Here is an 11,702-nt window from a genome sequence, read left to right on the forward strand (position 1 = left end):
TACACATTACAGTTTCTTCCCTGGACAGCACACTCCAAGCAGAGTTACTTTGTGTCAGGCACCATGAAGTTTACCAGAATGAAATAGGCAAAGCAGAAAAAAATATATATTAATTAAAAAATGCAACATAAGTACACTGGAGCTGATCAAGATTATTGTTATATATGTAATTAAGTCATTATTTTGTACACTAAAAGAAAGTGAGAAGTCTTTATGTACTTAAATATTTAAGCATGTCTAGTATTGTGGGAGTTCACACTTAAGTTCAAACAAAACAATTTGTCTCTTAATTTTGGAGCAAGGAACAAGAATTCCCCTACTAAAAATCTCTGGGCATTATGTTTCTGTTTAAAGATTACTAAACATCTTTAATCAGGGGAATGACATGATCAGAATTATGTTTTAACTGTAAGTGTAAAAGAGGCAGGATTGGTGAAGATTGGGAAATGCAAGGAAAAAGTAAAAATCTAGTTATATGGGACCCACGTGACTGAGAAGGTAGTGGCAAGAGGATAATTAGAAATAGAGTGTATAGCCATAAAAAAAGAATGAGATAATGCCATTTGCAGCAACATGGATGGACTTAGAGATTATCATACTAAGTGAAGTAAGTCAGAGAAAGACAAATATCATATGATACCACTTAAATGTGGAATATAAGAAAAAAGATACAAATAAACTTATTTACAAAACAGAAAGACTCCCAGACATAAGAAACACATTTATGGTTACCAAAGGGGAAAGGAGGGGTAGGGATAAATTAGGAGTTTGAGATTAGCAGATTAAAAACTACTGTATGTAAAATAGGTGAACAACAAGGTCCTACTGTACAGCACAGGTAACTATATTCAATGTCTTATAATAAACTATAATGGAAAAGAATTCAAAAAAGAATATATATATAAAACTGAATCAATTTGCTGTACACCAGAAACTAACAATGTTGTAAACCAACTATACTTCAATTAAACAAAGAAAAAGAAAAGAAATAAGAGCATAGAATAAGAGGGTCAGGTGCAGATCCTTAGAGAAATGTATACATTTACTGGATGCAGTTTATTTTCATAATTGCCCAATATCTCAAGATAGCTGTATCTATAATATTGATATTAGCTACTTCGTATCTATTTTCTGTTGTAGAATTTCTTTATAATGAGTTTATTAACTTTAACGTTATTAGCAATAACTTTTTTCTTTCCAACTTATTTATTTTCTTTTAAATTTTTATCAATTTGGCAGAAAATATACTTATTACTGGGGGTCTTTTTTTTCCTTCTCTTAACTGGTAAGGTTATTGGAAAACTATTTAGGCAACATTATTGAACTTCTTTTTAATTTTGTTGAACAGGCACATCTCCGAGTGAATCTAATCTGCTTAAAATTCCTCCACAAAAAAGAACCCGAAGAAAATTAATGCCTTCTCCCTTGAAAGCAAAACATCCCCAAAAATCTACACTGTCTGAAAATATGCAGCTCAATGATTCCCTCAGCAAAGAACTTCAACCCATTGTGTATACTCCAGAAGACTGTAGAAAAACTTCTCAATATCCATCTGCAGTGACCTTATTAAAATCATCATCACATACTACCAGTTTTCAGGCCATCAACTCAAATACAAACAGTGATAATTCTCTGAAAATGTGTGAAGTAGATATCCCTCTCAGCAAGAGAAAAGAATATGGCCAGGAGGATTTGGAGTCTACATTTGTTATATGTGAAGACACCAAGAGCTTGAAAAGTAAATTACCTGAACAAGAATCACTACCAAACAATAACATTTTACAAAGGTACACAGGACTATTTGCCAATTCTTCTTTTGTTTTATTTACATAGCCTTTAAACTATTAGCTTTCTTTTTCCTCTGTAGGTATATTTAAGATCTGTTTCACAGATGAAGTATGCTATCTTGATTACAAAAAGTCAGTGTTTTTACCTTCATTAAATCTTAATTGTCTTTCTCTCTAAATATTAATCCACTAACACAATATTGTGAAGTCTTTAATTTTAAAACTTAAGTTGATTGACCCTTGTTAGGCTAGAGGAGACCTTAAGATATATTTAGTTTGTTCTTCATACTCCAAAGTTAAGATGTTACAAGCCATCAGTGGATGATTACCAATTGTTTATTATTATTCATTAATATCTTCACTAAAGGAAATACCACAGTTTCTATTGATGTTTAGCAAACCTCAGCTCACTCTGAAATAGTCGTAAGTCTAAGGTATGGTTGACTGCATGTCATCCAAGCAAAAACATATCCTTCTCACTTAATATGTATGTTCACAATTAATCTAAATATGGGAAGAATGATACCTTCACCTTTCTATGCTGTGGGAATGCAGAAATCTATCTATGGTTTAAAAAAGAGAAAAGAAAAGCCCAGGCAATCAAGGGAAGTTTATAGTATTGAATAATGTTTTCCTTTATGTATTAAGACAAAATGATGTTCTAATTATGGAAGTGTATGCCCCCTTTTTTCTCCATAGTACAAATCAAAATTACTTTTTATTTTTCATTATTTAATATACAGGCTTGCCCCTTCTTCATTCTCAACTAAACATTCTCTGCCTATACCAAGCATAGTACCATCCTACATGGCAATGACTGCTGCTGCCAAAAGGAAACGGAAACTAACAAGGTACATTTAAACATAAACTGGTTCAGGCTTTATACACATGTAAGATCATCTTTATACTTTGTTTCCTACAGCTCTTTTTATTTCTTGTAATTAGACTGTCAATTCACATTTAAGCATACATATAGTAAACTGCTCTGAATGCAGCACTAGTTTTATTTATTTATTTATTTTTGGCTGCACTGGGTCTTTGTTACTGTGCGCGGGCTTATGCTGCTCTTCTTTGTGGTGCACGGGCTTCTCATTGCAGTGGCTTCTCTTGCTGCGGAGCATGGGGTCTAGGCGCACAGGCTTCAGCAGTTGTGGCGCACGGGCTCAGTAGTCGTGGCGCACGGGCTCTAGAGCGCAGGCTCAGTAGTTGTGGTGCATGGGCTTATTTGCTCCGTGGCATGTGGGATCTTCCCGGACCAGGGCTCAAACCTGTGTCCCCTGCGTTGGCAGGTGGATTCTTAACCACTGTGTCACCAGGGAAGTCCCAGCACTAGTTTTATATTATCAAAGGGAGATCTTGATAAAGCCCAAATATTTCACTTGATATTTGTATAAAGTATTCCATATTTCAGATTATTAAAAATAAATTTAAAAGTCTTCTGGCCTTCATAAAGGTCATTTAAGTTTTCTTCTGTTGACAATTTTTACTCATTTGGTATTTCTCCCTCCATACATTACTGAATTTCTTCAGTCCTAAAATTATATTATTTTAATGGATTTTGATGTATGACTAAAATGTGATGAGTGAATAGACTTCTGTTTCTGGCTATGACATTGTAGCTTGTATCAGACCAAGTTTTCCATCAGGAACAATTATAAAAACTGATAAAATTCAACTAACAGCTGCTTGAAGGCACTCGGGAACAACCAACACAGCCAGGACTTGAGGGTCTAAGATCCCAGAGGAAAGGAAAACAAGTTGTGGAGAACGAGACCTTCTCTGCCTCTTTTTTTCCATTTAGCATTTGCCAGTTCATGGCATCAAATATAGAGGTCAAGCCAAAAATGGAAGCCTATAGCTATCAACATCTCACTGAGCTAGGGAAACAAAATCTGTGTAGCTTTTGCCCTCAAGGTCTTGGCCAATTTCTAAACTCTGTGTAATAAGAGGCCACAAAACCAGCTAAAAGTGGCTGCCAAGAGGCTAAAGTAATAAGCAGAGTTTTGACCTTCTCATGGGACCAGGACACAAAAATTGTTGTTTAGGGATCATCATGGAGAAAAGGCCCTGTTAAACGCCCAGGGTTTTATTTGAAATCTTTGAAGGCCTATGCTTTAGGTAGGAGTGGGGCAAACTGGAAATAGACTGGTTCTTGAAAGCCTGAAACAGACCTTTGACCAGTTCAATCCCATTTTGGATCAAGGTGATCTAGCTCTATTTTGCCTACTTGCCAGAAGAAAATTAAATCATCTCTGAAGAATATACCACCTCCAGCCTCTACAGTTTTTCATATGCAGTGTTATAAGCACTTAAGCAAAAGTTACCAAGAATGCCGGGGGACAGGATGAAATGACTGAAAATCAAGAGAAAAAAACAAATTAGAGAAGCAGTGATACAGATATTGAGATTATCAGATAGGGACTTTAAAAATTTAATTGTGATTAAGTTCAATAAAATAGATGATAATTTCCCAGAGAACTGGATTCTATTAAAATGAATCAAATGGATATTCTAGAACTGAAAAATAGAATATACTGAAATTGCAAACTCAAATCAATTTAACAGATTAGGCATGGCAGAAGAAAGTTTAGTGAACTGTAAGATAGGTTAATAGAAAAATATTCAACCAATTGCAAAAGTATAAAAAGATAAAAATATAGAGAAGAGCAAAAAGAGACATATGGGACACAATTAAAAAGGTCTAGCATATGTGTATTTTGAGTCCCAGAAAGAAGTGAGAAAAAGAATGGGAAAAAACAGTATTTGAGAAGATGCTGGCTAATAATTTTCCAAAACTGACCAAAGTTGGCAAATCACAGGTTTGAGAAGCAATGCAAACTGCAAGCAACATTAATACAAAGAGAAACATACCTAGGTACATAGCAGTAAAACAGCTAAAAATTAAAGACAAGGAAAAAAGTCTTAAATATATTGAGTTATATGACATGAAGCCCATTATATAGTCTTTATATCCTGTAGCATAGAATGCAATGACAAGATACAGTGAATGGTTAAATTGTAAAATGGATCTGACTTGCTTTACCTCTTTTTCTTTAACATGTGATTATGGAGAGAAGAGCATACAATCTTAAGATAACTATTTTTTAAGTTTCCTATATTCCACCATGGACGTGTTATCATCCGGGCTAGTGCTAACAAATTTACAAACAGCCTATTTATTTGTGCCACATAGAGTATCATCTCATAGTTGCATTTAGCATCTGTCCAAAGTACCAGTGGAGTCTTGAAATGTTTATGTTTAAAATTCATGGATTGATTTTTCCTGAATGTCTCTGACTATCCATGACATTTACAATTTTGTATTTTGCTGTGTCACAAATTTGAATTGTGCAATTAGTCATATATGGGAATCAGTCACTTAGCCTAGCTAACCACCATCGTCTGTTTTACCCATCTTGTCACTAATTTTCATTGTGTGAGTCATGTTATTCTTTTCTTTAATTAATGCTGGGAACTTTCCTTGTTCTTCACTGGTAGCATGCTCTGCTGTTGTAACTAAGATGTAGCAAAAGTTTATAGCTAAGAATAACTTTTAAATGTAAACAGAGTCATTATCAAAACCAAATGATTTTTCAAGAAATGTCCTGGTATGTAAATTGTGTATTTGGAGTGGGTTTAGATGAGTTAAAGGGCTTCCGAAATAAAATTAAAGGACAACTAAAGAAAGTAAGATTTCTCATAGCCTATTAATTGCTCTGTTACATTCCCTCTGGTACCAATAATTAGATCCTGCCATTAACTAAGGTTAAAAGAGATTAATGCTAGAAATGTACATAATTACTTTTTAAAAGAATCTTCCTTTCCCCCAATTAAATCTACATGAGCTTGAGAGTAATGGACTCTGGTATTTTCCACTTAACAGCTTTATGTACATATTTAGGTGTGTGTATATTTTGTTATGGTTTTTAAAAATGAGGAACAGCTCCATGTATATAATTACTTTTTTATTTTTTATCAGTTTTTCTCTCAAAAGAAAAAAAAAATAACATCTAGAAGCACTGGATATTCCAGAAAACTACCAGACTGAATTTTTTAGTAACTACTGAAATTGAGAATATCAGATGTGTAATCATTTCAATTTATATAATCACTGTAACAGACTATTTTAACTAAATTTATCAATTTACCAAATACACAAATATATATGTAAATTTTTTCTTATAAATTGTATTTATTAGTTTGGGGTTTTGTTTTTTTTGTGTCTGGTTGGTTGGTTGGTTTTTTGTTTGTTCCACAGTCTTTCTTGGCACTCAAAAGTGGTCTCACACCTACATACATCTTTGGTTTATTTTGAAAAATGTCTATGATTCCAACTAGAAATTATCTCCACTGAAAGAATATGAGATGCATTATGTTTATCAAGCAAAAATATTATACCTATGTAAGGGAACAAAAGACTAATCTTAACTTTTATTAATAGTTATGGAAATACATTTGGCATACAACTAGAAGATTCTGTAGGTTTCTTCTCAAAACAGTCTTTAAAATAATTTGAATTTGTACCCATACCAATTTTAGGTCTTTTTATTTTGTGATCTAATATAAATCTAACAAATTTATAACAAATGTTAAATATTTTATTAGTTGACTATGTTACCTAAATCCTAAAAATGTTTGAGTGTGTTTTACTTATATATAAATACATAACTTATTTGATTAGGCTTTGATTTCATTCCTAGAAATGTGAGTTTTATTCAAATAGATTTATTCAAAACCCTGATTTTCAAATAAAAACAATCTATGAGTGAAAACAAGGTCTTAGAACTAACCAAAGTGAAGAATCATATCATAAAATAATAAAGAAAACCTTAAGATATATTGCAGGGAAAACAACCCTCATCGAAAGTAACCAGTGACATTGATCTTTACACTTGAAGACATAAAATCACCAAATGACCCAAAAAGAATTTTTGCCTTAGACAGCTGATATATATATATATATATATATAATCAAAACTGTATGTTTTAGTATCCAAAATAGATTTATAGTAACTAGTTTATTTGGCACCATTTGTGAATAGAAAATTTCTACAACTGAATTTATTTACTTTCATAACACAAGTACTTCTCTGTAACCATTTTGGGAAGATATTTGCATTCTTGAACAGAGCTGGCAAAATCATCATTATGAACACCATAATCATTTCTCTTACAGGCTCTAGAAAATTTAGATACATAGGTTGACTTATTTTTCCCAGCATTCACTGTGCTTATACCCATTTTTCTTTGCTAACATATTAAATTGCCATTTCTGACTAGTTTCATTGAGCATATAACCCATATTCTCCTGTTCCACAAACATAAACCCACATCACTTTACCACAGGTTTAGGATTACCAGAACAAGTTGTTGCCATAAAGGGAAACCTCCAATTGTTAATCCAACTGACAAGCAAATTAATATCTTGTAAATTAATAACTTGTAAAGTGGTATATAATATCTTGATTAGCCAGAAATTTCCTAAAATTAGCTTATTTGAATCAGTGTGGAAAGGGATGTTCATCTCCCACTTTGACCTCCAATCCTGCCTGCTAAAACTTGATCCTCTGTAGGACTGGGAAGGGTTGGATTGCTATTTTTCAGGACCCAGATCAATCTCATCTCATCCACAAAATCTTCCATTTTTCATTCTTCTTCTGAACTCAGGAACCTGCGGCTTCTTGTAGTTTGAAAACCTGTGGTGCTGTTTTTTGTTCTGCCTTGTATTATTTTGTGTATTTGTCCTATTTTTCCCCCATCCCACCATATATCTATTATGTAAGTTTTCAGGACATGGGTTGTTTGTGCCTTACTCACTTGTATATCCTGCGACATGAGGCCACAATAGGTGTTTTGTAATATGTCAACTCAAATTGAGTTAGAAATTTGACCCATTAATAACATGAGAGTGATATAAATTTTTGAAGACAAAACAAATGAAAATAGGTCATTCTTTTCATTTCACTTTCTATAATTGCAATAATCAGAGAGAGATTCTCATTCTATTACCATGCTTTGATTTAAAAACAAGGTTTGCAAACAATCTCACCTGTTCATATTCCCCAGATTAGGGGTTTGGTAATCTGAGATTAGTTTTTCACCTCTTGCAATGTGCTCCTTATCTCTACACTTTGAATAACAGTGCTTGCATGCAGTCCAGCACAGCACCCTGAAATGCTCTGTAAAGAATTGTGACATACACCTCTACTCATAATCTCCAATTTGAACGTCATTAAAATCACACACTGCTAAACTTCCCTATGGGCCAAAAATTTATTTAGTATCTCCAATTACTTCTATGGGATTTTACAACTTAATATTTTAGTATTTCACGTTTTCTTTAATCATTATTGAATGTAGAATATGTATTTGAACTTAGAGATATAAAAAAAGACTTTACTAAAATAAAAATTTTCCCTTGAAGCTCTACATCAAATACCTCACTAAGTGCTGAGGTAAATTCTGGATCTGCCAAGCGTGTTCACCAAGATAATTCAAGTGATAAGCACTTCCAAGAAAACAGACCAACAATGGGTATGTTTCAGCTCTTATTTTGATATTTAATAACATGATTAACTAACATATGTATAGTACTTTACATATTTTTACAGTGTTTTCATGAGAGTCTCCTTTTATGTACTCATCACATTTATTATTGTACATGGTGAGTGTGGTTATCCCTGTTACAGATAAGAAAACTTAAGACACAAAATAAAAAACATGCTCACCCAAGATCACAGAGATATTTCATGATGGAGCCAGAACCCAGAACTGGATCTCCTAACTCTATATTCTGTACCCTTTTTGTTATCCATACTGCCTCGTATTGCAGAAGAGTGTGTAAATAATTTAACTAATAATTGAAATAACTAACTATGTTATTTAATAGGTTAGTGATTAAGTATATTTTACAGATAAACTATATCCACTTGAAATTTTTCTCTTAGCCTCTTATTTTTAATAATTTGGCCTCTGATTCATTTGTGCAATTATTGTGAGGTTCCAGTCTATACCTAGTTACAATCATATTTTAACTCCAATTAGCAAGTTGAAAAAAAATGCTGATGGTGGTGATTACATCCTCGCAATTGCATGTGGAGGTGACATGAGTCCATGGTAAGGAAACATCTTCAGTGAAACTAGAGGTATATAGCAGCCACCAATTCCTAGGCCTTTGTGTCCAGACCTATGTTTCTCTGACACTGTAGTTCCTAAGACTTCAATCAGGAAGTATTTATTTACTATGCAGTCACTATGTGCTAGGTTCTGTGATGAATATAAAGATCATTAAGACCCAGTTTGGTTCTTCTCTAAAGGAACTTATAATTATAGCACTTGGAATTTAAAGGGGTTTCATGAGATAATGAGTATGTCTAAGAATAACATGAAAACTATTATTAATTTTTTTTCTGTCAATGCTTTTTCATTAGAGTAATATAAAATTTCTCAATAGCTTTGCCAAGCTGCATTGATAAATCCTTACTTCTTGTGGTGCCCAGTGGCAGTTGTTTACCTTAAGCTCAGTGGAAATGTCTTTCGTGCAGATTTAAAAATCAAACAATGAAGTCCTGAAAAGAAGAATTTACTATGATTATTTGGTTCAACATGCCATATTTAATAATGTTTAACATTGTGTATATGCAGTTGTTGTAGATATGTACTGTCCCACTGGTCTTCTGAAAAAGTTCTCCAGGAAGTCATAATCCTGCAACCAAACAATAAATTTATGATAATTCTCAAATAATAGAGACTTAGGTTTCCTAATATGCTTATTTTCTAAGAATAGTATAAAATGCATCAAATATCTTATATGTAAAGAGAGATGAATAATCTATAGAGAAAACAGTGGGAGAGAATACTAAACTACAGTACTTGCCAAAGAGGAAAGATTTTGTCTTGTTAAGGATAATGGAGCACTTAGAAAAAGGTATTAGTTTAAGGGAAGATAATGGTTTATGTACATTAGGATATCCAAGTGAAAATGGCCAAATACACATCAGGAATTACTAGAGAAGTAAAAGAGAACTGGGGCTGCCTTCCTTAGAATGTATTCAGCTGACTCCAACTAACAGTGTACAAATTAAAAAGAAAAAAAAAAGGAACATCAGTGGAAAAGAAGGAAACTCTGTTTACTGAGCATTTAGAGAAAATAAGAAATAGTGTCAAGAGAATATGTGCCCCTAAAACTAAAACCTAATGTGATCAAGAAAATGGATGAGAGATTAGACAGACCCATAAAGAAGTCAGTGGCCCCCTTTTGTAACAACACTTCGTTGAGTAGAGAATCATTGTGAACACTGAAGAAGAACCAGAAGAGTGGACATAGATGGAACACATTTTAGAGGTAGCTGTGAAAGGAAAAAAGAGCTATGGGATCAGGATCAGCACATTAAGAAGTACTGGACTCAAGGGCTTCCCTGGTGGCGCAGTGGTTGAGAGTCCGCCTGCCGATGCAGGGGACACGGGTTCGTGCCCTGGTCCGGGAGGATCCCGCATGCCGCGGAGCGGCAGGGCCCGTGAGCCATGGCCGCTGAGCCTGCGCGTCCAGAGCCTGTGCTCCGCAACGGGAGAGGCCACAACAGTGAGAGGCCCGGGTGCCGCAAAAGAAAAAAAAAAAAAAAAAAGAAGAAGTACTGGACTCAAATGATACTTCTAAATTGGAAAAAATATGGAAGTTTGAAAGTCCTTGGGAAATAATCCAAAGAATGAAAAACAAAAGTTGATGATGCACAAAAGAAAGGGAACAATGTTCACAGAAGTAGTCTTTCCTTAGTTCAAGAACAGAAGTAAATGTGGTAGTTTATTCACTGACTTCACTTGATAGCTTTGGGGCAGGGGAAGGGGTGTACGTACATGCGCACTAAAACTTCAGTTTACAATGTGGAGAAATGAATTTCTACTTTCAAACCAAGGGTATTAATGTTTCTTTGTTGGTGTTCTGTTTTAAATCAGGTTAATTAACAGCTGTGAAGTTTAACAAATGGTGAAAATTCTTTTTGAATGATACTTTTACCATATTTATGTATCTTTTTATTTCTTCTCTAGAATATAAAAGAAACATCCATAAAGTAAAGCCAAGCATGGTTAGAAAATTTGGAAGAAATATTTCAAAAGGAAATCTAAGATAAGTCTCTTCAAAATCAAGGGAAATGAAATTGACAAGTCAGCTTTTAAAAGGGTTTGTTGCCAGTACCCTTTCAGAAACTTCTTAAAAATCTTTGAAAGAAGACCATCTTAAAAGCTAGGTTTACCCAAATACCTTCAGCAAGCAGAAAACGAAATTCCTTCTGTTTTGTGCTTTTGTATTCTAAGCAAATGTAAAATTTCAACAGAAAACGTGTGTTTTAAGTTTCTAAAATATTTGCTGCCCTTTAAAATACCTAAGTCAGTATGGTAGCAACTCAGTTTTACTATGCTACAACAAGTTGATTAGGACATTTTAGAAAATAGTAGGCTTAAATTATCTTTACTGTTTTTTAAAAATAAGGAAAATTTAGGAGTGATAAAATTATGACCCAGGATTTATTTGGTCTTTTCTTTCCAAAAATACTTTGATGTACAAATGTACATATATGTGCCCATAAAGTTGTTGTAAATATTATTTAAGTAGTCTTCATGAATAAAATACTAATATTGTTTCTCACTACTAGATACATTAAAGATGTAGATTTTATAGTGCTTGCTTTTCTGTCTCGTGACTACCCCTTACACACCATAAACTATTATTTTTTATAAAATGTTACTTTTGCATATTTGTATTTCAGATTAGCTCAAGATATGTGGCACTAGAACCAAACCTGAAAATAACCCATAGGTTCCTTAATGATAATGAGAAGATGTTTTAATCATTTTCTCTGCTATAGGAAGTACATGAAGCTGCAGCTTAATCTTATGTCCTTGTTCACCTGCTCTGTT

The 11,702-nt window shown here is 33.5% G+C and overlaps 1 protein-coding gene across 3 annotated transcripts in view; it reads left to right on the forward strand.

The window, feature by feature from the left end:
* Positions 1–11,460, forward strand: part of KIF18A (kinesin family member 18A) — a 79,990-nt gene extending 68,530 nt beyond the window's left edge. For all 3 annotated transcript variants that reach the window (XM_067749548.1, XM_067749547.1, XM_067749549.1), the window contains 4 exons: positions 1,349–1,787; positions 2,531–2,638; positions 8,212–8,321; positions 10,833–11,460. In XM_067749548.1, the coding sequence (XP_067605649.1) occupies positions 1,349–1,787; positions 2,531–2,638; positions 8,212–8,321; positions 10,833–10,915 (740 nt within the window). In that variant the 3' untranslated portion in view covers positions 10,916–11,460. The remainder of the gene's footprint in view (positions 1–1,348; positions 1,788–2,530; positions 2,639–8,211; positions 8,322–10,832) is intronic.
* Positions 11,461–11,702: the final 242 nt, after the last annotated feature.

The sequence above is a fragment of the Pseudorca crassidens genome, chromosome 9 (genome assembly GCF_039906515.1).
Source record: "Pseudorca crassidens isolate mPseCra1 chromosome 9, mPseCra1.hap1, whole genome shotgun sequence".
NCBI classification, from domain to species: Eukaryota; Metazoa; Chordata; class Mammalia; order Artiodactyla; family Delphinidae; genus Pseudorca; species Pseudorca crassidens.